At 45.1% G+C, this 27535-nt stretch overlaps 1 protein-coding gene across 1 annotated transcript in view; it reads left to right on the forward strand.

The window, feature by feature from the left end:
• The window catches only part of GFRA1 (GDNF family receptor alpha 1), a 183967-nt gene extending 180711 nt beyond the window's left edge, over window positions 1-3256 (forward strand). Inside the window, exons 7-8 of the mRNA XM_070363605.1 lie at window positions 168-221; window positions 1152-3256. Coding sequence (XP_070219706.1) covers window positions 168-221; window positions 1152-1307 — 210 coding nt within the window. The 3' untranslated portion in view covers window positions 1308-3256. The remainder of the gene's footprint in view (window positions 1-167; window positions 222-1151) is intronic.
• Window positions 3257-27535: the final 24279 nt, after the last annotated feature.

Consider the following 27535-nt stretch of genomic DNA (forward strand, 5'->3'; position numbering starts at 1 on the left):
TTTAGTCGCTCAGTCGTGTCCATCTCTTTGCGACCCCACGGACTGTAGCCTGCCAGGCTCCTCTGTCCATGGGATTTCCAGGCAAGAACGCTGCAGTGGGCTGCCATTTCCTTCTCCAGCTCTTACATAGTATGTACAAATAATTGTGTGTGTTTGTCTTTTCCCAGGCACAGAAGCTGAAATCCAACATATCAGGCAGTACCCACCTCTGTCTTTCTGATGTAAGTTGTTTCTTTCTGAGTCTCTCTGCATCTAGAAACAGAGCCTTTGGGTCCCTGGAACAGGGTGTGATGGGAAAGGGCTCAAAGACAACAAGGTTTCAGGCCCAGAAAAAAAATCTAAGTCTCCCTTGGTGTCCCTCTGCCCTCGGAACCAGGTGCAGATGCTGGTGTACAAAGCAGCACGAAGTGTGGGACCCTCATCTCAGAACTGGACCAGCACAGATACCATTGTCCTGGTACCATGAGAACCTCTGTGATCACAGTCACATAAGTTCAACCGGCACAGAGAAGATACATAACACCTCTTGCTGCTTACCAGATATCCCCTAGACTGCTCCTTTGACTTTCACAGTGACCCAGAAGTAGCCAATGCAGGCCACGTTACCCTCCCCAATTTACAGTTATAGCTCATCGTGGCAGGATGTGATTTTCTGGAGTTGAGCAGTGTCCTAGGGATGGGGGTGAAGGAATCCATCCTGGGGAAGAACGGCTGTGCTGACTGAGAGTTCAGGAGCTTGGGTCCTTGCTGGGACTCTGACAAGCAGGGCAAGATCCTCCATCTGTAAAGTCCAGGGTTGAACCAGCCGGTGGAGGGAAAGGCTACTGCCAGGCTCCAATGTGATTTGTGACCCATCTCTATGTGAGCCCGTACTTGCCTGGGCAGGCTTCCTGAGATGATTCTTCCTGCCCTCCTTCATGACAGAGAGAGAGGGTGAGCATCCCTTCTCAGTCAGTGATACCCAAAGGGAGGATGGTTCCATGTTGCACAGCTGATGGGTGACCTTAGGAGCAGGGGTAAAAATCTTGGGCTTTGGTAAACCATATAGCTAGTTGCGGGCAGGGATCGAAGAGGGAAAGAGTGCAGCTAAAATATGCCGTGATAGAACAAATACATGCAGTGGGTGATAATGAAAACGTTCTTTCTTACAGCGTGATTATGAAAAGGATGGTCTCGCTGGGGCTTCCAGCCACATAACCACAAAATCAATGGCTGCTCCTCCAAGCTGCGGTCTGAGCCCACTGCTGGCCCTGGTGGTAACTGCCCTGTCCACCCTATTGTCTTTATCTTTGGCCGAAGCATCGTAGCTGCATTTACAGAACCATATGGACGTGTGAAAAGACAAAAACCAAGTTATCTGTTTCCTGTCTTCTTGTATATCCGAAATTCCAGTTTTAGGAGCTCAGTTGAGACACTGCTAAAACAGTTTCATCCAACTGGAACTTTTTTCTTTCTTTTTTTTTTTTTCTAAGAAAGCTTCTTGTGATCCTTAAGGCTTTTATGGGATCCCCCGATACAGTGCTACATTCCACACTCAGAAGGCTTTGGGGCATGCTGGATTTTAAAGAGATGGTTTGTTGTTGATGTGGCTGTAAAGCGGACTGGAGCCTTGGCTTTCAAGATCCTGATAAGGATGATGATTTTTAACAGTTTCACTCTGGTCTTGACTAGCTAGAGAAGGAGTCAGTAATCCTAAAGAATCTTCTATATCTCATGGAATAGGTTTGCTTTCCGATGACATGACCATACCATGGCAGTGGTACGTGGAAGCCAAACTTTTTTTGTCACAAAGCGAAGATTCTCATGACAATCTTGATGGACTTTGTGCAAACAAGCTTGTACCAGTGTTCTTTCTATACGTACTAGCGTTTGCCACGCTAATGTTTATGTACAGTAAACAGCTCTGCACTCTCTTATGAAAACAAAAAACACACCTGCCACATTCAATGTAGTGTCTGTCTCCTAGTCAAAATAGAGAATGAGAGTGGGTGTGAGACTTCGCAGAACCTTGAGCATTGAGACAGTCTCCAAAGCCTTACTTGAGTGAGAAGCCCTTACACTAACAAGAGTCAAATATAGCTGAAGCATCATTCTAATAATCTTTACATGTATGAGGTTATATGTAGAAAAAAAATTTTACTACTAAATGATTTCAACTATTGACTTTCTATATTTTGAAAGTAATGATATTGTATTCTTTTTTTTTTTTTTTTTTTTTTACCGGTGGTTTAATACAAAATACATGGAGCTTGTTTTCCTCTCATAAGTAGTGTTAGCTTTGATGTTGACTTCTCGAAGACAGGTCTTCAACAGCAGACTCTGAGGAGCCTCATGCTTTAGCAGAAAGCTCTGCATCACGTTACTGTGGACAGGCAGCAGGAAATAGAGCAGCCAAGCATTGTCTTTTATCATTTCTGGAAACACAAGCGTGCATACCTGTGGGAAAACTGGTGGCCACTCAGTGTTCTACAAACACTACAAATGGCACCGTTGCCAGCTGACACAAACCAGGGCCTTGGTTTTCATGTTACCTGACAATGGCAGCTTTGACTGGGACAGGAGACAGGACGTGCTGCCCTGTTTTCTGAAGCAGATCCATGCCCGGGATACACAGCTCTTATCCTAAGGATTGTCTTGACTTTCACCTGTGATGGCTTGGCCGCTCTGTGGATCGGTTTGGTCTGAAGTCATCAGATATCTGCTCGCACTGTGTTCTGTGTCCTCTGTGATAGACTGTGACTGACTCTGCAAAAAAGAAAAAAGTTTGGGGGATCAAGAGAGTCACGGTCACCATTAGGTCCATGGAGATAAGTTGGCCCAGAGACACAGAACAGGGACTCTGGATATAAGGCATCTGACTTGTTAACTGCACGTCCCTTCCATCATTCTCTTCCTTCAGTGAATAGCCCCGAAAGTGCACTTCTGAAGTCTGGTTGAAATGCTGAGATTTGAAATCTACAAGGATCGAGTGCTAGTAGCCATGTTTCTTTGCAACTGAACAGAGGCGAGGAAATTTCACCCAATAGAGTATCCGAAAAGTTGGCTTTCTTCTGACATCAGTAGAGTGGATGGAGGAGAAAACCCACAGTGCCCATTTCATCCTGATTCCCTTTGCCCACGGATGTTTGCCTTGTAAGAATTAATCCACTTACTAGGGCGGGAAATCTGTTAAACCCAAGATGAAGGCATAGTCTTTTAGCTCTGTTGGTGTTTGAAGTACATTTATATCCAAATGTTAATAAACATAAATGTATAATACTAAGTACCGAGTTTTTTCACTTCAAAATGTTTTCAAGGGAAATTCATCAAACAAATTCGATTAGTGAAAGGTTTCATAAAGACTCATACTTTAAATAAACACATTAAATGTGTTGAAATACTTGGAATTCCAGTCATCTGTGAAAACATATCTCTTCAGAGCATATTTTGTTTTAATTAAGGTATCTGTGTATCTACATTGGACTAATTGCATAGAGGTCTGATTCTATGTAATCTACTGTAGAAAGCTATTGATTACTTCTGTAATAAACAGCATCTCTAATTAGTTTCAAATGACCAAATAGGAAATGGAAGTTACCAGAGCTAACAAGGGTAGCCTTCAGTGAAGAATGCGTGGATGTGCAACACATAAATTAAATTGTAAACAGCCTCATTTCTCACCAACATAGATCGCATTTTTCTTCAGAGATAGAAGCACATGAGAGTTACCAAATCGTCAGTCTGAAAATAAATCACTGATAAACAGGGGGAAGGATGTTCCATGACAACTCATTACAGAGATTCTTATAAACTCATGCCAGGACTTTCCTGATGGTTCAGTGGTTAGGACTCTACATTTCCTGTGCATGGAGTGTGGGTTTGATCCCTGGTCGGGGAACTAAGATCCCACCTGCTTCTCGGTGCAGCCAAAACAAGAAAAATCACGCCAAGCAAGTGTTTATGCCATTTGGGGTGATCTCAGTTTAACATGGTGACCCAGAAACACGATCATTTGCCCCAGTACTGGAACAGGCCAAACCTTTTATCTTCTCTGGCTTCCTCTGGCAGCACTAAAAGCAAAAAATGATTCACTACTTCCTGTCCTTCACTGCCCTGCATTGAAAGTGCCACCAAAATCCAAGGACTGTTTGCTGAGGTCTGGGCCTGTCGCAGAAAGCATCTTGTAGTTGATTTTGGCAAAACATAAAATAGTAACTTAAATGCATGGAGACCAATGGCCTCCAAGTCAAGTCTAGCCACGCCCCACTCCTTTCAGAGAGGAAAAAAAAAAAAGCAAGACTGCAAAACCGATTAGAAGCACATTCAGTCCACTTGAGAATGTTGAGTATCTTTGACCAAGAGGTGTTGGAGTAAGTGTTGGAGGTGTTGGAGCATTTAAAATAGAGCACATGAAAGAAGAAGGGCACAATAAAGAGAGGAAATTCAGAATGCCACCGAATATTTATTTTTCCATATTTGATTTATTCCAAGGCTCTAGTAGAAGCAGTGTAAGTTGAGAATGACATAGATTATTTTTCATTAAGTATAGCAAACTGTATCCAAAGTGTGATAGGAGTGTTGCTTCCATTTAGAAAAAAATTTTTTTAAATAATTCTTAATCCTGTAGTAAGAAATGTTTTAAAAGCTGTGTCTTCAAGCTCATCAAATATAGGCCACGGCTCCTCCAGAGCTGCTGTGGCCTTTGATCTGGTCTATATTAAGATTGTTCCTATCCTGCACATGCTCCAAGGATGGGTTGTCTCCAGCTGTATCCCCATCCCCCACCTGCCCTTTGTAGTCTAAATCAGACACTCCCAAACACTCCATCTGCTGAGCTGGGGAAGTGGGGGAGCGGAAGCATTTCTGAATCAGTGTTAAGTGCTTGGGAAAAGAGATGTAAGAGCAGTGGGAGTTTATATAATTAGCAAATTCTTTTCTTAGAATCCAGCTAACATGTATTTCTGTTGTTATTATTTACAAAATAGTGGCCTCCAAGGAGCTGTCTTTTGGAAAATAAGTTTTCATTCATGTAGTCAGGCATGCACGACTTATTTAAGTCAATAAACTGCAGGGCCAGAAAATGCCTGTTTAAATGAACACACAGTTTCTCATTCTCTTTCAAACTGTCTTGATCTCTTGGATTCATACACCCCTGATCTTTGTTGCTCCTGCTCTTTGATTAAACAGATGAGACTATGTCAGACCCACCGTTTCAAGAACGACCCCAAAGCAATGACAACACACGAGTGAATTATCAATGGCCCGAACATGATGTTGGCCAAAGGGCCTGTCTGCCCTGAGCTTGGAGAGTTTGAAGACATGGAGCAAAGATCAAGGTGCCACAAGAGACCACGTGCTACGGCTGAATGGAGCCTGCCGTCTGATCCAAATAGGCAACTTGTCCCAACCAAACAGCCAGAGTTCCCTGAATTAGATACCAGTGCCTTTGCAGAAAGCAAGCCAGAGCTAATATCTCGAGGACAGAGGAAGAAATTCTTTTTAGAAATTCTGAAACAACAAAACAGCTGGGAATTTCATTAGACACCCTTACAAGCTATGTTTCTCTCTCCTCCCTAAGATAAGCACCTCATGTGTTTATCTGATACTTCTTGACTTTGACACAGCTTTTATTTCCAAGTGACCATTTGTTTGAAGTCTGTTGTCTAGGATTTTCAAGACGACTAAACCTCTGAACTTCATTCTCATTGCAGAGGCCTTAAATCTGTGGATTTGGCCACTGCCTCCATCCTGGGATGTATTCAGTGAGACACCTCATTGCCCAAGGGTCATTAACTTAAGATACCGGCTGATTCCCTTTTCTTGCATACTGATTATTGATAACCCCAGTCCCTGCCCTTGTTACTTATTGCCCAAGTAATTAACAGAGTCTCTTCCTATCAGTTCTTCATTGTAATCATTCTGAATTTAGTCCTACCCAAATTAATTCCTGTTCAGTCAGATGCTGGTTCGACACGTAACCCTGGCTTTTTGAAGCCGGAGAAGTCTCTCTGAGGAGCCAGGCGATTTGAAGATGATGCTAATCCCGGAGTAGAAAGTGCATCCAGCCAGCCCTCTCCCGAGCTCCGTCTTCTGAACTCTGGGATTGTCTTGTCTGCTGCATCCCTTTGTTGCTCCCAGAGCTCTCTGTCGAGCTTCTCCTCCCTCCCGGAGTTAGCCCGGCTCGTTCAGCGGGCTGCACCACCTGCACTTGTGATAGCTCTGAGACCCAGCCTGGAGGGGTGGGGAAGGCACGCAAGCCCTGTCTCAATAAACTGCCTGCAGAGAACGCAGCCTGCTCACAGCCATGGCGCTCCCAGCCCCCTGAGGGCTCCAGGCTCATTTGACCAGCACAGCTGCGACTTCGGCGATCTGCTGCTGGCAGGTGCCCGTTTCAGCATCTTGTCCCACTGCCACGGGGAGTTTATTTTTGCTCAAGGGCAGCTGCCAAACCCAGCACCAGCATCAATAGAAGGTTTTCTCCGATTTTTTTCTCTTCATCCCAGACCCAGCTTTCTTACCCATCCCCGTTTTTCGTTTTGCAGAAAATGCCAAGGCATTGGCCAGAGACCATCACCTCCTTCTTTCTAACATTTTTTTTCTGCACCTTACCAGCTTCCCTAGCAGAAACTGTGACCCATAGTAGGAAGTTAAACACTGCTGGGTAAATGAAAAACTTCAGGACGTCAAACGGTTTCCTCTGTAATACAGTAGTCAGGACTGGCCCATTTAACATCCTCTTGCAGCCATGAAGATGCTGCAAGGTATCCTCATGAAGCTATTGAGGGTGACCTGGGAGAAAGGGTGAAAAAAAGCATTAGAGTCAAAGTGACCCTCAATCTGTCTGCTGCGTTTTCTGCTGAGAGATGAAAACCTAGCATTTGTCCCCAGGAAAAGCTGAGCGTGATGGACCAGTGTCACCAGAAAGGAAGGACAGGACTCCACATGGGGTGGACTTTGTGGGAAATTAGCCAGTGAGTCTGCTGATGTTTTAACCTTGCCTCAAATGCAGGATGCTGGCAAGAAAGATGGAGCCTTCCACCAGTCTTGACCAACCCCAGGGATACAGCCTCTGCCAGCATCCTGAGAAGCGAACTCGGGTGCTGAACAATTCAGCATGTGTGTGGAACATCTACTGTGCTTGAATGAACCATCATTTGGAGCCGAAGCTAAGTTGAGAATACAAGACCCTCTGACAGCCACTTAAGGGAACAACCATCATTTCCAGATTGGCATAATCTTTCACTCTGATATCTCTTGGAGAATCTAAATTGTCTTTGTAGATAGTCCATAAAGCTGTTTTTCAGACTCAGTCTGTAAGAGGTAAGTCCCAGTCCACATGCCTACAACCCACCCAGCCCACCCATCATGAAGAAGGCAGATATATCCACTCTCAGCCTGTACCCAAAAGGCCACATGGAAAATCCAATGGAGTCACCCCTCTGAGCCTCCAGGGGCTGTGAGCACGGGAGCACGGCCAGCTTCACAGGCCAGTGGAAGTCCCAGCTGCCAGGCATCAGCCATGGTGCTGGTGGGAATGGGAGACCCCAGAGCTGTCCGCCAAACACAAATCTTAGAACTAGCGAAGAGCAGAATGAGAAATCAGAACACCCAGTGGATGCCCTGGGTGTAAGGCTGTTAGAAGTCAGTAAAAGCCTGCCACCTGTCACCAGGCTGGCAGGATGTCTGCATGGGTCCAGGTGAAGGTACTCTGGGCTCTCTGGGCTCAGCGGCACTTAAAGCTCCATCTGTAAAGCTCCCATTCTCTTTCTGTGTCACAAGTGCTGCAGGGCTGGATGATCCAGCTTTATCTTCCTGGTGTGCAAAGTGTGCTTGGTCTAGAATTCGGTTTTGTATTTTTTAGCTTTAGCTGAAGGCGTTTCTGAAATGTGGGGGCGGGGGGGAGAAAAAGAATGGAAACGATAGAACCAAATCACAGATTGCCTGCCTGATTTGGCTGTGGTCTTCTGGTAATCAGACATTCCTGATGTGTTTTTCTGGATTCAGAAAGAGCTGATTGTCCTCAGAGGGTTGAAGCAGTGGTTTCGGAAACCTGAAATCCAGGGCCTTAGAGTTCTCCTAATTATCTGTCTTTTCTCTTTTTCTCCCTTCTCTCCCCCAAGGGAGGTGGGCAAACACTTTTTAAACCAGAGTTTGCTTTAAAGAGTTTTCTCATCCTCTGTGCATTTCCCCTTGATATTGAAATTATTTTCTCTTGTTTAATCCAGCTCCTGCTGAGAAGCCCTGTGAGCTGTAGGAAGTGGGGCTGTTTTACTGTGTCTTTTGGATGGTGTTGCATTTTTCCTCTTAACCGGAGGGTACATCTCAGTTATGTTAGTTCTATTTCACGCAAGTTAACGATATAGGTGGAAGAGAAGAAGGATTCTGGGTTTTAGGATCATTATAGAATTCTGTCCTGGGAGAGGGGTTCAGATACCCAGCCTCATCAGAGCTGGGGTGAGGGGTAGAGTGAGCCCTGCAGAAGCCCTCAGTTAGAAGAGGGTATGGATGAGCAGCTTTCTTTCTGGTCTCCTTTTCACATTGTGTGTTTCCTGAGTTTTTCACATGTAGAAGATAATGTGTTTATTTCATCATCTCATGTATCTGCTTCTTGAGGAACCTGGATGTTCTCCTGGGGTCCTTCCCATGCAGCATCCTCACGCAGCTGTTTTGCACCTTGCTTTATCACCACCACCCACACAAGACCATCTCCATGCAGAAGTACACCTTTTTTTCTTTGGACTTTTGGAAGTAGCTTTGTGATATTTGAATTTTCTGTTAGCATATTGCTCAAGCATTACAGAATGTACGTACGGAGTCCCTTCAACCATCTCCCCTGCCCCAGAATATCCTAATAAACATTGTTTTCTTTCTTTTTTTTTTTAAAGTGATTATCGTGGTGCCTTTTTCTTTTATTGTAATTCATTGGAAAGTGACACTGAAATCTCCCAACACTAGAAGTGCCCAGTGTCATCACATCGAGGGGTTTCTGGTCCTATGCTTTGTAAGATGTTTAGCAGCATCCTTGGTCTCTACCCACAGATGCCAGAGGCAGCCTCTCCCCTCCACCAAAGACACTGCAAGTCCCTGGGAGGGTGCAGCAGCAAATCGCCAACATCACCACTTGTTGAAGCCACAGTTTTAGACCCAACCTAATAGCTCCTTTGTGCTATACCATGAGGAACCTGGTTCTAGTGTGAGGCCACAGCTGATATTTATCTCGTGTCTTCAGTGTGCAGTTTTATATTAAGAGGATGAGGTTGGTGGGTTCTCTGGTTACTATCATACATGTATTATTTGTGAAACCAAAGGGAAAGTGAAGTTGCTCAGTCGTGTCCGACTCTTTGCGACCCCATGGACTATAGCCTACCAGGCTCCTCCATCCATGGAATTTTCCAGGCAAGAATACTGGAGTGGGTTGCCATTTCCTTCTCCAGGGGATCTTCCTGACCCTTGGATCAAACCTGGGTCTCCCGCATTGCAAGCAGGCTCTTTACCGTCTGAGCCACCAGAGAAACTTGGTAAATTATTTGTATTCAGTTACAAATTGTAAATATTTTGATAAAAACTAACGACAGGATTTCAGCAAACTCCAGGAGATAGTGGAGGACAGAAGAGCCTGGAGTGCTACAGTCAAAAAGAGTTGAACACGACTTCGTGCTCAACAACCACTGAGACAGACCATTTCGGCATGTGGGGTTTTAGTTCCCTGACCAGGGGTCAAATCCACACGCCCTTTAGTGGAGGCGCAGAGTCTTAACCACAGGCCCACCAGGGAAGTCCCCCAGGGACATTTTCTTATTTCCAACTTCTAACTCAGTGCTGGGCAAGGAGAAATCACTTTATACCACATAAGGCTGGATTTTTATCATGATCATGGTTGCTCAAAATATGACTTCCTCACTTCCCTGGGAAAGTTATTTCTGGTACCAAATCACCACCTGGCTTTTTTAAGATAAATTATTAAAACCCAAATCACAGCAATTAATACCACCATTGTTATTTGCTTCAGTCTAAAAGCTGCAGCCCACTCAACACCAAGAAGACCTTGCTGTTTGTTAGGACAGAGAAGGCTGCATTTTGCTTGAGATTCTGTAGAACGTATTTTTATTCTTTGTGAATTTTCATTCAATTGTGTTTTCCTATTCCCTTTCTGAGCTGCTTTCAAATGATCAAGTTTAGGGTGATTTCTGCCAGACTCAATAGTTTGGATTCAAAGTTTGGGAGCCTTTGGAGCTGAGCCTGATATTTTAAAGATACAAGAAAGCCCTAGACCCCAACATATCAGGCTTGGGGCAGCCTGATCAAAACTCCAAGCTCAGTCTGAGACCAGCAGCAGCAGGCCGGCCCCCCAGGAAGGACAGAACTCTGCCGTCCCCTGAATCACCAAACAGAAAAGGGGAGGGAGACCTCGAGCTTCCTCCAGCAGTTCTTAGTATTCTAATCATCTCCTGAATACAACCAAATCCCCAGCATGCAGGTGATCGAAATTTTAGGAGCTGGAACAAGCAATGACTAATAAAACCCTGAGAGAAATACCAAGAAAGTGAATAAAAGCGGTGACAGAAACAAGATACAAGACTGTGTTTGGTGAAATAAATAAAGCATAAACGAAAACACAATGATGTGAAGGATACGAGAGGGGTATTCATAAAAGTCACATAAACTGGCAGTGCTGCTGCCCTGATGGGCTTTATCCTCGAGAAGGTTTCTCCCTTCCCAGCTAGTAGACAAAGACTTCACCATGTTTCAAAGATAAAGTGAGCGCCTGGCCTAAGAAAACCTTGGGTGGGTAGATAAAAAGGGGCAATCTTTTTCTAGAAAACCGTTTGCCAATACACGTCATAATTTAAAATCCACGTCCTCTTTGAGCCAACAATTCCACTGCAGGGAGTTTCCCTGCATTCTTACACGGAGTGCCAAGATACATGCAAAAGGATTTTCATGGCGAATAATTTGCAATAGCAAAGCACTTGAAACCATTTGATGTCTGTCAACAGTGAACTGGTAAAAGAACTCATGGTGCATTTGGATAAGGGGATATTAGGGCACCTGATGCAAAGAGCCGACTCATTGGAAAAGACTCTGATGCTGGGAGAGATTGAGGGCAGGAGGAGAAGGGGACGACAGAGGATGAGATAGCTGGATGGTATCACCGACTCGATGGACATGAGTTTGAACAAACTCTGGGAGATAGTGAGGGACAGGGAAGCCTGGTGTGCTGCTTCTGTTCATGGGGTCACAAAGAGTCGGACATGACTGAGTGACTGAACAACAACGCAACTATTTTTAAAATTAGATGTACATCCACTGAAAAGGAAAGTGGTCTATGGTATATGTTAAATAAAAAGCAAAGGTACAGAACAATGAAAATACAGTCCTATTTGTGTACATTTAAAAACATGATAGATACATAAGACAGAAGGTGTAAATAGGCGGATAGATAAATAGATGAATAGATGGATGGATGGATAGATATTACCTAGATTCAGCATTTTTACCATGTCTGGATATTATTTTTACCAATAGTGTTAAAGAAGAAAAGAATAAATAAACTGAGGTGTGCAGTGGCTGGAAACCAGCTCAGAGTTCCCGCCCTTCGGAAGAAAGAGGCAGGTGCAGCCTTGTCTCAGCCCACACTCAGGACTGGAGTTTTTCTACTTTGTCCAGCAAAGCCCCACAGAGCCCAAGAGGCAGTGAGCATCCGCCCCGCAGAACCTCTTTAGAGATGAATTGCCACAGTTTGGAGAAGAAGCACCTCAGAGGTGCTGTGTACACTCTGTGCATAGGAGGATTTTTTAAATAATTCCTCACTCTGGTTGGTGACATGGGATGAAGTCCTCTCTGTGCAGGGGCCATCCAGACAAGGGGAGGCTGGGTCAGCTCTTCTGGTGACAAGAGCGTCAAGGGTTTGCCTACCCTGCACTGTGGATAGTGCCCTCAGAATGCTCAGGACAATAATGGCCTGGTAATAACAGCTGGTGGGACCGGATGCTCACCACGTGCCCCGCAGACCAGGATGGATGGGCTCTGTGCATGGGATCTCATTCAGTCCTCACAGTAACTCCTAGATAGAATTAATCTCATGTTGCTGCAAAAGCCACTGAGGCTCAGAGAGGGTGAATGACTGATGCAAAGTCACACAGCCATGGGAAAGCTGGACAGGAATTCAGATTTTCGAGGGCTGTGCCCATTCAAACTCTTCTCTGCCCTCCAGCCTGTCGGGGGAAAGTCTCCTGACTTCTGAGTAGGAAAGCTCACAGATCCACCCGCATTCCCACTTCATTTCCCTCCACCCACACTGGAGGCCATGTTATGAGAGCAGCCCAAGCTGACATATTGCAGCATGCGTTCGTCTTCAAAAGATAATTACATTCCCTCCCTCGCCTTAAGGAAAAGAACAGCAGATTAAAAAAGAAATGTAACAAGCCATCTGAGCGCCAGGACCGCTCCCCCAAGAGTCCCACTTCCATCTCGGTCCCTCACTCTAGACATAAAACCAATTAAAGTCGCTGCAACATACACAGTTAACAAGTGACAAAAGCCTGCCTAACTGCTTTCAGGATCTCATTTACCCGCAGACTGTGCCCAGAAAAGCATGGCTGGCCTGTTACTGTGAGATGTTGGAGGTACTTGACCCAGTACCAACTTCGAGGGGCGCCCAGTCACATCCTCAGAACACACCACCCCAACTCCCCCAGCTGTCACTGTCAGGGTGGCTGGCTCAGGAAAACCACTTCATCCCTTATACCCTAAATTTGACCTCTCCCACTTCTGCCCCCATGACTGGAAGATGTGCCGGGAGAGAGAGCCTGTGGCTTTAGCAGCTGCTTTTATCTTATCTCAGGCCTAGGGTATCTGCTTTCGAAGTGGACAGACCAAGAGTAGTAATGGAAAGTGGGTCTTATTCCTTGACTTGCCAAGATTCCATTCCTACTCCAGGACAGGATCTTCAGAAAATGGTACCCAAATTGAGAAGAAAATGGACAACAGGCAGAAAGAAAAGGTGATTTCTGCAATGCACGAGCTTCATCTAGGCTTGCTTCCCTTGAAGTCAATCGAGAATGAATCCCCAAGCCTCTCCCACTAACCGTGGGAACCAGTATCGGAAGAGGAAAGAAGCCACTGCGCTCTGATGCGAAGCTCCTTGGTTTCCATTCTTCCAGAACATTTCTGTCTCTGGGGGACCCTTAGGGTATTCAGATAATATCTCCTTTACCTGCAAGTGCTTACAGCTTACCAAGCTCCTTTACACACATTCTCCTTCCGTTCTTCTGCTGCCAGGTGGGGAGTTGTTGAGCACCTCCATTTTATGGATGTGAAAATAGAAGCCCAGAAAGGTCTTTATCCTGCAAGTGATAGAGAAGCCCCCCTTCCCCACCCTAGTTGTCACTCAGCCCCGCCTCCGACAACATGACCTTCTCCTTAGCTTCCCTTCTCCTTTGCTGGCATCTTCTCACTCACTGGGGAATAGCAAACTGTTTTGACTATCAGCTTTTGCCGAGCACCTCTAGAGTTTATTTTTTAATTCCACTGAGTTTTTCAAGGCAATTTTTAAAGGGTATTAAGTGTTCTTCTGTAATCTGTGCTGTGTGCTTAGTTGCTCAGTATTGTCTGATTCTTTGCGACCCCATGGACTGTAGCCTGTCAGGCTCTTCTGTCCATGGAATTCCCCAGGCATTAATACTGGAGTGGGTTGCCATATCCTCCTCCAGGGGATCTTCCCAACCCAGGGATCGAACCCAGGTCTTCTGCACAGCAGACGGATTCTTTACTGTCTGAGCCACCAGGAAAGCCTAAGAACACTGGAGTGGGTGGCCTATCCTTTCTCCATGGGATCTACCCAACCCAGGAATCAAACCGGGATCTCCTGCATTGCAGGCGGGTTCTTGACCAGCTGAGCTACCAGGGAAGACCTTTTCTGTAATCCAGAACCTTCGCACCCATCTGCTAGGTGATCTGTGCTCTTCTCTTACTCTGAAGCCTCGGCCATGGCGGACCAACAGATGAAGCCGAGGCAGGGGAGGGTGGTCTCCGTTCCAGGGATGGTGGCAACCTCGATAAAATGTCTCAAGGTTGCACACCAAGAGCAAGGTGTGGGGGCAGGGTGACGAGGGCTGTGCCCAGGCTGCCCACTGGTGGACCCCGTTACCTCTAGGTGCTGATGAGCTGGCCTTGCCTCGCCCGGCAGGGAGCCCCCACGTCCAGCGTGGCTGCATCCTCAGAACTCAGCACTTGCACAAAACCACAAAGCCCAGGCACCAGCTGGAAACTGCAGATCTGTCTCTGGCCCCAACTCCCAGTCCCTCCCGTATCGAGCCCATTTCTTGTCTGGTCCCTGCTTGTTCCTTGCCTTTTCCTATCTTCAGTAGAAGACCTGCGTTTCCTTGCACCCTTCATTTATTGAGCACTAATACTGACCCTGTTTTTGGATCTTTCCAGCAGTCCTGAAACGAGAGCTGCTGTCTCAGTTTTGCCGATGAAGAAATCACCTCAGGGGTTAGGTAACTTGGCTGGGAGACCCCAGCATTCAAACCCCAGCAGCTCAACCTGAGGGTCTGCCTGATACCAACTGGCTGTTTATCCTGCAACTGCGTGGCTCCTGAAGTGGCTTCCTGCAAAATCACATCATTTGTAAAAGCCACAGAGGGATTAGGTCTTTGGAAACCTGAGGTTTTAAATTGGTAATCCTCTTGTGATGTGAAAAAACCAATGTATGTGTTTGGATTTTTTTTTTTTTTAATTTGGGATTTACTGACAGTAAAACAGAACTGTCCTTTAGGCAATGAACTTCTGTCATACAGAGTGAAGTCAGAAAGAGAAAACCAAATATATGTTAATGCATGTACATGGAATCCAGAAAAATGGTACAGATGAATCCATTTGCAGGGCAGGAATAGAACTGCAGATGTAGGGAATGGATGTATGGACGCGGTGGTGGTTGGGCTGAATTGGTAGACTGTGATTGACATATAAACATCTATACCATGTATAAGACAGATAGCTAGTAGGAACCTACTGTCCAGCACAGGAAGTTCAGTTAGGGGCTCTGTGATGACCCAGAGGGGTGGAATGGGGGCTGGGGTGAAGGTCCAGGAGGGGATACATGTACTGCTGCTGCTGCTAAGTCGCTTCAGTCGTGCCCGACTCTGTGCAACCCCACAGACGGCAGCCAACCAAGCTCCTCCGTCCCTGGGATTCTCCAGGCAAGAATACTGGAGTGGGTTGCCATTTCCTTCTCCAAGGATATATGTACACATATAGCTAATTCACTTTGTTGTACAGCAGAAAGTAACACAACATTGTAAAGCAACTATACCCCATTTTTTTTTTTAAAGGCAATGAATGAAATGGTGGCATTTTCATGAGTTCTGACTCCAAACTTTGTCTGTGTATCTACACAAGCAACTTCCCTGCCCACAAAGGCTCGGTCTCTGTTCCTCTGCTCTTTATTGCTGCCCTGTCCTCTTTGGCAATTTTATCGTTTGCCCTGGCTTGGCTTTAGTTGCCACCTGGAGTGAGGACCCAGGATGGCTTTCCCTATGCCCCCCCCACCCCCACAGCTTCCAGTATTTCCCGCCTCCCTGGGAAGAATGAACCTTCCTCGAACCAGCCTGCCCACAGGGGAGGTTTTCCTCCCTCCAACTCTCGCAACCCACTGGCTTTTTTGACTTCTGTCAGCCCTACTCAGTACCAGGCATCCTTCCCACAGGGGATGGTTGGAGGATCTTTTTTGTGTCTGCTCAGTCGTGTCCGACTCTTTGCAGCCCTATGGACTGTATGCACCAGGCTCCTCTGTCCAGGAGATTCTCCAGGCAAGAATACTGGAGTGGGTTGCCATTTTCTCTTCCAAGGGATCTTGCTGACCCGAGGATGGAACCCAAGCCTCTTACATCTCCTACAGGCAGGTTCTTTACCACTAGTGCCACCTGGGTGGCTCAGGCTGGAGGATATGAGAAGACAAACTTTTCTTCCCATTGGCCCTTACCCAGGCAAGGGAAGAGCATTTATGATGGTAAACAAAAAAAATGTGAGCTGGCCAGTTCTCTGATCTCCTCATCTGAGAAATAAGGACGATAATACCAGGGAGATGCTGAGGATTATGTGAGCTTATTCAGGCAAGGTATTTATAATATGGGCACTCAGTGAAGCACTAAATACATGGGAAGTGCTTATTGAGTTTGTGTGCCCAGTCGCTTCAGTCATCTCCAACTCTTTGTGACCCTATGGACAGCAGCCTGCCAGGCTCCTCTGTCCATGGGATTCTCCAGGCAAGATTTCTGGAGTGGGTTGCCATGCCCTCCTCCAAGAGATCTTCCTGACCCAGGGATCAAACTCATGTCTCTTATGTCTCCTACATTGGCTGGTGAGTTCTGTACCACTAGCACCACCTGGGAAGCTCGTCCTCAGATGTAAAGTCTAAACGTTAAGAATGCACCAGAAGTGGGGAGGGAGTGCTCCAGGCAGGTGAACGGCAGTGTCAAGGCCAAGAGGTGGGAACAAATGTGGTCAGTCCAGGGAGGCTGAAGGCTGTCATGGAGGGACTGAGGAGAGAGATGGGGAAGCTGGAGATGGGCAGGGATGCTGTGCACTAGGAGAGGGCACAGAACTGTAGGCAGGAGGTCTCCCATACCCACGAGGACAGCAAAGGGCCAGAGAGAACAGTCAGGGCCAGTACAGGGCCTGTGCAAAGGAGGGTGGGGCAGGTTCTGAGGGCAAGAGAAGTGGACAAAATTAGAGGGTAGAAGTCCCTTACTACCATATGTTAGGGGCTTCTCAGGTGGCACTAATGGTAAAGTACCTGCCTGCCAATGCTGGAGACATAAGAGACACAGGTTCGATCCCTGGGTCGGGAAGATCCCCTGGAGGAGGGCATGGCAGCCCACTCTAGTATTCTTGCCTAGAGAATTCCATGGACAGAGGAGCCTGGCGGTCTAAAGTCCATGGGGTCCGAAAGAGTCAGACACGACTGAAGTGACTTGGCATGCATGCACCATATGTTGGATTCTGCCAAGACAAGCTCCTACTCCAGTGACGTGTCTGCACATTTCCCCAGCCAGGTGGATGGTGTTGCTCCAGGACTTGACAGAAAAGAGCCGCCTCTGCATCTACTCACCTTTTCTCACTTCATCATCATTATATAGAAGCTCATTGACATTCCCTCAATCTGTTGTGAAGAGTTAAGATGGTTTCAAATCTAGTCAAACTCAAAACTAGTTTATTTGCCTTTTATGATGATCGAAATGATGCAAACTGTAAAAAAACCTTATGTTCAACACTCAGTGATATTAATTTCACTTGACTTTATGACTTAAGGTCAAATATGTTAATCAAAGCCGCCATCATTAGCACAGTTTCCTTTTCTATTAAGTGATTATGATCACTTACTATTAATGAGTCGTGAAGTTTTAATAAATTTTTGCTGGTGTGAAATTGCAAAACAGTAATTATGACACATACGGTATGGATGGCTTGTTCCACAACGTAAATTTGGTCTAATGTTGGTAAAAATGCAAAAGAACATTAGGTAATTAATTAGTTGCCTCTATGGAACCAAAATAAGCTTTCACCACGATGGTAAATGAATGAAAAAATGGAAAGCCTTTTGCTGTTAATTGTGAACTGTTAAACGGTGAGACCTAGCCATTCAAAAAGACCCAGTCCACCCCAACCCCAGATAATATCATGACTTAAGGAGAAATAGCTTTGCAAGAATTTCTTGTGTTGAATCAATATTTTTGGCATGGGGCTGATTATATGACAGTATGGGGCAGTATAGGACAGTATGGGGAGGCTTCCCTGGTGGCTCAGCTGGTAAGAACCTGCCTGCCAATGCAGGAGACTCAAGAGATTTGGGTTTGATCCCTGGGTCAGGAAGATTCCCTGGAGAAGGAAACGGCAACCCCCTCCGGTAGTCTTGGAGAATTCCATGGACAGAGGAGCCTGTTGGGCTATATCCTGCAAACGGTCAGACTTGACTGAGCACACACACATCATCATGGGGCAGGAAGAGGATTTGGAAATAAAATTAAATGTTGATACAAAGGAATTGATGGGAATGGGCCCGAAGAATCACCATCTCAAAGCTGAGAGAGGTCCTCCGAGCCTAGGATAGAACCAGAGGCAAGGATCAACACGCACATCGGTTTACAGGGCGCACAAGAATCTCTAGATGTGGGACTTCCCTGGTGGCCCAGTGGCGATGCAGAGGATGCAGACTTGAACCCCGGTCAGAGAACTAAGGCCTCCATGGCTCTGAGCAACTAAGCACACACACCACAACTAGAGAGCCCACACGCAGCAAGTGGAGAAACCGTGCACCGCAGTGAAAGATCCCCCATGTCGCAACAAAGGGCCCACAACTAAGATCCATGCAGCCTAATTAATTTTAAAAAGAATCCCTACATAAATATGTTGAAATGCAGATTCCTGGGCCCCGGGAAGTCTGAAATAAGCTCTCGGCAGTTCCACACGCTCGGGATGATTCTGATACAGGTCATATCTGACCCACACTTTGAGATAATAATCTATCAGTCCAAAGCCACAATTCTGAAAAACTATATAGAAAGTCAAAATTTTCACTGAGCAAAAACATATATGTCAGGCCACTTATGAAGCACTAGATTATAAGTCTTCTGGGTTAAATTTGTAATCGAATAAGAAAAGCATGAGATGTCTTTAAATAATGAATAGATTGTCGTCTAAGATTTCCTGAACACTATTCATAATGTGCCAGCCATAGAGCTGAGGATTTTTTATGCATAGTTGGATCTGACTTCACTACAACCCCATTTTACAGATACGGAAACTGAGATGCAGAGAGACTGAGTGGCACGCACTGACTTACCCAGTGTCACACAGCCAGCAATACCAAGCTGAGCAGTGGGTTGTATTAGCAGTAGACAGTTTAGGCAGGGAAGGAACATAGCCGGAAGTTACCAAAGATACCCCCTGTGACAGCGGCATGCAGCAGGGGTTGGGGCCCTTTGGAAGGCAGTCACAGTTGTCCAGGGCAGTGACTTTCAAACTGTTCCCCAGAGCTTTGGGGTGAGCCCCAGGGTCAGGGCTAAAGGGGAGGGTTAGGTGCAGGTGCTCATTCTATTGCCCTCCACTCCACACTCCCCATTTTAACTTATATATTTGCTCTTGGGAAATGCTGTCATATTGAAAGTCCCTGGCTTGGGAAAGCAGGGAAAGAGGCAGTGGATGCAAGGAAGGTTCAGAGATGCTTCCAGGGATAGGACCAGGCGAGGAGGGGTACGGGGATCATGTTGGATATCGGGGCCAGGATATTTAACCTGCTGGCAGAGTTTTGGTGAAAAAGTCTACCGAGAAGTCAGGCAATTGAGTTGGCAGTGAGGAGATGAAAGACTTGGTGAAAAGTGAAAAGGTGAAGGTGTTAGTTGCTCGGTCATGCCCAGTTCTTTGCAACCCCATGGACTGTAGCCCACCAGGCTCCTCTGTCCCTGGAATTCTCCAGGCAAGAAGACTGGAGTGGGTTGCCATTCCCTTCTCCAGGAAAGACTTGGTAATTGTTTTTTAATCATCTATGGCCAGTGATTCCTCCGGAAGGCAGTATAGTCAACCAATTCACCTCAGAGTGAAGCTGAGAAGGACCCCAGTGGCAGGGACATTCAACCCCCATCTCCCACCCTGGGAGCTCCTCACTGTTGCCCTGCCCACTTGATAAGAAAACACTCACTGAGTGCATCGACCACCATCGGCATCTCAGCTACCCTCACGCAGCAGCCCCCGTATGTCAGGCACTGGCAAAGCGCTTTACGTTTCATCTCATTAACTCCTCGAGGCAGCCCATAAGGAAGACGTGATGATTTCTCCCATTTTACAGATGAGGATTATAAATGCATCTCTCTCCTGACCTAGCATGTTGGGAAGTGAGATCCCTAAGCTCATGTTCTTTCTCTCCACCCGTGATGACATGGATAAGACTCGAGCCATCTTAAGAAATCAGTTTTAAAAATACAGAGCAGCATCGCTTTCACAGTGTAAACTGGATAAATGGGCCCTGCCTGTTATAATAATTTACAACAACATAAAGGACTGATCTGATCTGATCTGAAAGGTCATTCAGGCACTTCCTAAAGCTCACCCCATCTTGGAATCACCCTACCCGCAAGAAGAGATAGGCTGTCTAAACACAAGAATAAGTTAAGAGTGTCTAGAGACCAGAAGTCCTGGAACTGGGATACAAAATCTCACAGAAAATGGACGAGATGTTTCCTGTTACCACCAAAGACTTTCCCTGGATCACTTACCTAGGAACTGATTCTTTCCCCTTAAACATCCCATATGTCAGTATGAACCCATGAGTCCTATAAGAACTTTCTGTTGACTTCTTCACTAACAGGTCTCAGACCTCAGAACCTAGGCATGGAATCCCTGCCCTTGCGATGACTGTCATCCAGGTTTGCCAAGAGCAGTGTGAGAACCAGACCCCAGCTGGCACGCACTCCTCCCCATGTTCCTCCCAAATAGGGCCCCCTCTTTTATTCTTGGCAAGACTGTGTCATCTGACCTTCACATCATTAACTTTTTCTCAATCTTTACCCATGTAGGAGGCAAAACTGGTAAGTGAAGACAAGACCGTGCCAACACAGGAATGAAAATAATGAGTTGATAATCTGTAATTCAGCAGCTTACTCTCAAGTACTTCAGAACAGAAAAGCTGTTTGTAGCGTCCTTGTCAAATTTTGGGGTAGGTTTGAGATTGTTTTACACACAGTTTGGAAATCACTGGTGTACAGAATGAATGGGCTGTATATCCAGATTCTGAAATAGATGAGGAAGCCACTCCATCTCCACTTGGCCGTGATGAAAGATGCCCCTGCAGACAGACCCAAGATTTTCCATAGCACACTCTGTTTTAGACAAATAGGGTTTCTTGCCTAACATTTTCATGTCATAGAACTGTAATAATTTTATCTCAAGATGTCTTCGCAATAGGAAAACTAAGTATCTACCTCATCCATGAAAATACACCATTGAAACACCTATGGGGTGCAGTGCTGAGAGTTTCGCCCACCTACCTGAGCAAGTTGCCAAAATTTAATGGCAAGGTGCGTGAATGAGGTGAATGGCTGAGGTGGTTTATTAGCCATACAACAGCTCCTGATCAGTTTTGACTCTGGCAATTATTAAACAGCAGGGCCAGTTGTTCTTGAGATTAATTAGATGAGATCACCTGGATTGCTAAGTCTGGGTAAGTCGCAAGAATGGTGAATTGTACAAAGTTAACCCCCCAATGTCATCCTCTAGCTCATTATTGTTACTGGCCACTCCCAGGTAGTAATAACAAACTATCTCCCTGGCATATTTTTCTATTCTTTATTGCATCCAGGCACTCTCCAAGCTCATTCAAAAAAGTGCCCTCAATCACTAAGGAACAGGTTAAAAAGATGCGGATGCCAGAAATTGTTTCCTTGGTGCTGGAAATTATTAACTGATCATTCTGGCAACCATTTGGGGCTGTGACAGTGATACGCTCAGTGGTATCCCAGAGCATGGTCTGGACAAGCCTCAGTTACAAGACTTTGTTAGGTTCACACATATTGGCCTATAATTGATTGTAGCCAGGGAATCAACAGGGAGAGAAAGGTCTGTGAAAACAGCTATCTAATAGCACTCCTGACTTATTTTTCCATCTGCACCTCCTGTAAAACACTGACCTAAGAAATCCAAGCTGGCTCTGCACTGTGTATAAAACATGTATAGTTATAAGTGTCATGCCCAATACACTAATTGGTCTGTAACCAGGGAAAGAAAAAAACAGGGAACTTGATATTCATTTCCAGCAAAATAATAAACGAGGTACCTTGACCAATTTTCCCATTGAAAATTGTTTGAAATGTTAGCAAAAAGAAAAATTGTAAACACCTTCTGAAGTGCATGATGAGCTGGCAAGAAAATAAGGAGCATGAACACACACACACACAAAAAGCAAAGGTATGAACTCAAGAGGTAAATAGAAAACCGAGCAGCTTTCATTCACCCTGCGGGTATTTGCAGAACTAAATATAGTGAGCTTAGATTTTTCACAGCTTCACAGGGTGCAGAAGACAAGAGGGCAGGGTCCGTCTGGGAAGGAGTTGAATAGGAGACACTAAGTAATAAAACTAGGATCCCAGGAGCCACGAGTTCCATGTAAGGCTGAATCAGAAGTAACTACTACCAATGGCATTCCTGGAAATGTTACCTTGAACTTTGGAAAAAAGTATTCCTGAGAACTGATACCCACAAGCAAGTCCACGCTCAGATCTGCAGTCAGAACTCTTATGACCTGGATTCTGAAAATCCTCAACCCCACAATTTAAGTGACGCTAGATTAGCAGTGATTCCAGGCATACAGCTGAAGCCAAATTAGACCCTCACTAAAGGAAGCCACCTTTATTCCACAGATAAGAAATCCCCACATATAAAGTCCCAAGGAAAATGAACACCTCATTTGCTCAGCATACACAGAAATGAGGGAAGAAAAGTGATGATTGGCAAAAACAAAAATCCGTATCAACTTTGAATACTAAAATTATCAGAGACAGAACCTAAGAGAATTATGTTTATTCATATAAAATATAATATTGAATATAAGCAGAGATAAGGAAACTATGGGGCTTCCCAGGTGGCTCGGTGGGTAAAGAATCCACCTGCAATGCAGGAGACGCAGGCAGATGTGGTTCGATCCCTGAGTCAGGAAGATCACCTGAAGGAGAGCATGGCAAGCCCATGACAACTTACTCCAGTATTCCTGCCTGGAGAATCCCATGGACAGAGGAGCCTGGTGGGCTACAGTCCATAGCATCAAAAAGAGTCGGACATGACTGAAGCGACTGAACACTATAAAAAATGACAATATAGCTTAAGAAAGTGGTAATGAAGAAATTATCCAAATTACTGTCAAGAAATGACAAAGATTTAGAATATATGAACAAGACATTAAGAAATAGGAAAGATAAATTTAAATGTTTAATATTAATATATGTCTAAGTCAGCAATTCTCAACCAGGGGTTTGGGCTTCCAGAAGAAGTTCTTAGTTGTAACAACTGGCAGAGGTAGAGGGTATGAGTTATTAGTATCTAGTAGTTAGAGGTCATGGGTGCAGGTCCATTCAGCTCACTTCGGTTGCTCAGTTGTGTTCGACTCTTTTCAACCCCATGGACTGAACATGCCAGGATTCCCTGTCCATCACCAATCCCAGAGCTTGCTCAAACTCACATCCATCGAGTGGGTGATGCCATCTAACCATCTCATCCTCTGTCACCCACTTCTCCTGCCTTCAGTCTTTCCCAGCATCCGGGTCTTTTCCAATGAATCAGTTTTTTGCATCAGGTGGACAATTTATTGGAGCTTCAGATTCAGCATCAGTCCTCCCAATGAATATTTAGGACTGATTTCTTTCAGGATTGACTGGTTTCATCTCCTTGCAGTCCAAGGGACTCTCAAGAGTCTTTGCCAATACCACACAGTTCAAAAGCATCAATTCTTCCGTGCTCAGCTTTCTTTATGGTCCAACTCTCACATCCATACATAAATACTGGAAAAACCATAGCTTTGATTAGATGGACCTTTGTCGGCAAATGTCTCTCCTTTGAAATACGCTGTCTAGATTTGTCAAAACTTTCCTTCCAAGAAGCAAGTAGATTTTAATTTCATGGCTGCAGTCTTAGACAGCCTAAATATTTTGGATAGCCTTGCACCACAAATAATTGTGACAATAGTGCTGAAGTTGAGAAATTTGGATCTATGTTAAGCTCCAGAATTAGAGTTAAAAGGAATGGAGCAAAAGTAATATTTGAAGAGGTAAAAGAATAAATCACAGTGATCCCCACAAATATATAAAAAGAAACACACATGTATGAAACTTTAATACACCAAAGATAAAGAGTAAATATTTAAAAAGCCAGAGTACATTAGGCTTCATTATACAGTTCTGTGTTCTTTGAAATTTTCCACATGGAAGATCTGAGAGTAAAGAAGGAATAGAGGAAAGAATATGCTTAAACTGAAACATTGATTGTTCAGAATAATGATGATAATAATACTGTTAATGGTCGTGTCCTAAGGTTTAAATTCTAACCAAGTCTCCACTGGGAGAAAGTTGAGGGACTTCCCTGGTTGTCCAGTGGTTAAGAATCCACCTGTCAGTGCAGGGGACAGGGGTTGGACCCCTGGTCTGGGAAAATCCCACATGACTTGGGCAACAAAGCCTGTGTGCCATAACTATTGAACCTGTGCTGTAGAGCCCACTAGCTGCTCAGGCCCTTGTGTCATTGAGCTGGAGCTCTGCAACAAGAGAAGCCACTGCATTGAGAAGCCCACGCACCCCAATGAAGCATAGCCCCCACCTGCCGCAACTAGACAAAAAGCCACAACCAGCAGCAAACACTCAGCACAGCCAAAACAATAAAGAAAGAAATTCTAAAAGAAAATGGATGTAGTTGTATTAGTAGCAGATCGTCCATTTTGAATTTTGAGAAAAAACCGTTAGTGGAGGTTAAGGTCTTGAAAATGATAAAAGCAAAACACAAAGAAACCTATACAGATTGTTTTAAAGATCTGCATCATATCTTCAAAATGTGATACAAATATTGACAGTCTACAAGGATGACTAGATGTATTTATAATCATTTGGAATATTTTGACACATCTTCCAGCAACTGAGAGATTAAACAAGCAAAAATTCGGTAAAGATAAAGAACGTTTGAAAATAATCAAGTCTGGTCTAATGGACATGCAAAGAAGACTGAACTAAACAAATATTCCTCTCAAACGCACATGAAATGTTTAAAAATTTCATCACATACTCAGCCGTAAATAGGATAACACACATTCTGGTTTCTAGGACAGTACCAGTTTATACATCTTGTCTTCCCATCTATTCAGTTTGGCAGTTACTCCAGATAAAATTGTCCCTGTGTGTACATTACATTATATGATCATTCTAGCTATGAGTCTGAAAAAGTTCCATATAACTGTTATCATGCAAAGCATGTTTTCTCTGTAATATGATTAAGTTGAAAATCAATAATTAATGTGACTAAGAAGCATTGGCTTTCTCCTTTCACCCAGCCTGCTCTCAAAGGATGAAATCTCTACCTTGATCAAGACACCAGTAAGAATACTGGGTCCTGGCCATCATCGAAAAATCTACAAACAATAAATCCTGGAGAGAATGTGGAGAAAAGGGAACCCTCTTGCACTGTTGGTGGGAACGTAAAGTAATACACCCACTATGGAGAACAGTGAGGAGGCTTCTTAAAAAAACTAAAAATAGAACCACTATGTGACCCAGCAGTCTCACTACTGTGCCTATATCCTGAAGTGAAAGTGGCTCAGTCTTGTCCGACTCTTTGCAACCCCAAGAACTATACAGTCCATGGAATTCTCCAGGCCAGAATACTGGAGGGGGTAGCCTTTCCTTTCTCCAGGGGATCTTCCCAACCCAGGGATCGAACCCAGGTCTCCCGCATTGCAGGTGGATTCTTTCCTAGCTGAGCCACAAGAGAAGCCCGTATATATGCTGAGAAAACCATAATTCAAAGGGACACGTGTTCCCCAGTGTTCATCACAGCACTACTTACAGTGGCCAGGACATGGAGACAGCCTAGATGTCCATCGACAGATGAGTGGATGAAGAAAATGTGGTGCATATATACAGCGAAGTGTTTACTCAGCCAGAAAAATGAACAAAACTGGGTCATTTATAGTGATGTGGATGGACTTAGAGTCTATCATATAGAGTGTAATAAGTCAGAAAAAGAAAAAGAAATACAGTATATTAAAGCATATGAACGCAATCCAGAAAGACAGTAAAAATGAGGCTATCTGCAGGGCAGAAATAGACATGCAAGACGGAGAGAACAAACATGTGGGCACAGTGAGGGGAGGCGAAAGAGAGCGCTAAGTCGTGCCCGACTTTTGCTATCCCATGAGCTGTAGCCTGCCAGTCACCTCTGTCCATGGGATTCTCCAGGCAAGAATAGAGTACTGGATCAGGTTGCTATTTCCTCCTAGGGGCGGGGAGGGGAGGGTGGGATAAATTGGGAGAGTAGGATTGCTAAAAATACATGTGTAAAACAGAGAGCTAGTGGGAAGCTGCTGTAGAGTACAGGGAGCTCTGCTCGGTGCTCTGTGATGACCTAGAGAAGTGGCATGGGGGGCGGGGCGGGCTCACGAGGGAGGGGATGTATGTATACTTATGGCTCAGACGGTAAAGCGTCTGTCTGCAATGCTGGAGACCTAGGTTCGATCCCTGGGTTGGGAAGATCCCCTGGAGAAGGAAACGGCAACCCACTCCAGTACTCTTGCCTGGAAAACCCCATGGACAGAGGAACCTGGTAGGCTACAGTCCATGGAGTCGCAAAGAGTTGGACACAACTAAGCTACTTTACTTACTTTACTTTACTTATGGCTCATTCACTTCATTATACAGCAGAAACTAATAACACTGTAAAGCAATTATGCTCCAAAAAAAAAAAAAAAAAAAAGAATACTGAGTCCTAGTCACCCTTGTCCTGGCTCACAAGACGATGGTTCCATGTCAGGAGCTGCAAGTTGAGAAGTTCCGAGTCTATTGCCTCCCCATCCCATCCGCCTACCAACATAGGGTTGTCACTTGGCTCCTAACATAGGGTTGTCACTCAGATAGAATCACACCTTTGTGCCCTCATCCAACTCCACAACTGTAGAGCAGAGACTTTGCTTGGGGGAAGAAACAGAACTCCTAATCTCTCCCCAAAGTAACTGACTTCGTCAGCAACAGAGTGTGAAGTCTAAGAGCACTCTCAAAAACTGTGGAATTTGTAGTAAAAGGCATTTGAGAGGAGACTGGTGGATTCCCTGGAGATACAGGCTAAATTGTAGGCCAGTAAGTTTGCTGGAGAGACCCAGGGAAAGAGACAACAGGGAGGAGCCCTCCAAGGGTCAGAACAAATCTAAAACACCAACTGTGGGAATTATCCCTTCAAAGAAGCTTGGATTTGATTGAGTTTATCAGTTTATGCCCTCAGGGCAATGTTGAAAAAGTAGAATAATCAGATGGCAATTAGTGTAATATAACAGCTGAGTATGGTCAGGGAGAGAGACAGCCAAAACCGACCCTGTCAAATTTACTGTCGTCCCTGGATGATTGTAGGCTTACTCTAAGCCATGCCCTCTGACAAGTAATGTTGGCAGCTTCACATTTTGGGGAGGGGAGATGAAGTTCTCAGTCACGTCTGACACTTTGTGACCCCACGGACTGTAGCCTGCCAGGCTCCTTCGTCCATGGAATTTTCCAGGCAAGGATACTGGAGTGGGTTGTCATTTTCTTCTCCAGGGGATCTTCCCAACCCAGGGATTGAACCCAGGTCTCTTGCACTGCAGGCACTCTTTACCCTCAGAGTTACTAAAATCATCCAGCCAATCACTCAACAAATAAAGATGATAGCAACAAGTCCCAGGGAGGGGCCAATAACCAGAGTGGCTGTGACATATTATCTAAAATGTCTTCTTTCCAACAAAATGTATGAGACATACATAGATAGAGGAAAGAATGGCCTGTAC

Source organism: Bos mutus, chromosome 26, assembly GCF_027580195.1.
Source record: "Bos mutus isolate GX-2022 chromosome 26, NWIPB_WYAK_1.1, whole genome shotgun sequence".
NCBI lineage: Eukaryota > Metazoa > Chordata > Mammalia > Artiodactyla > Bovidae > Bos > Bos mutus.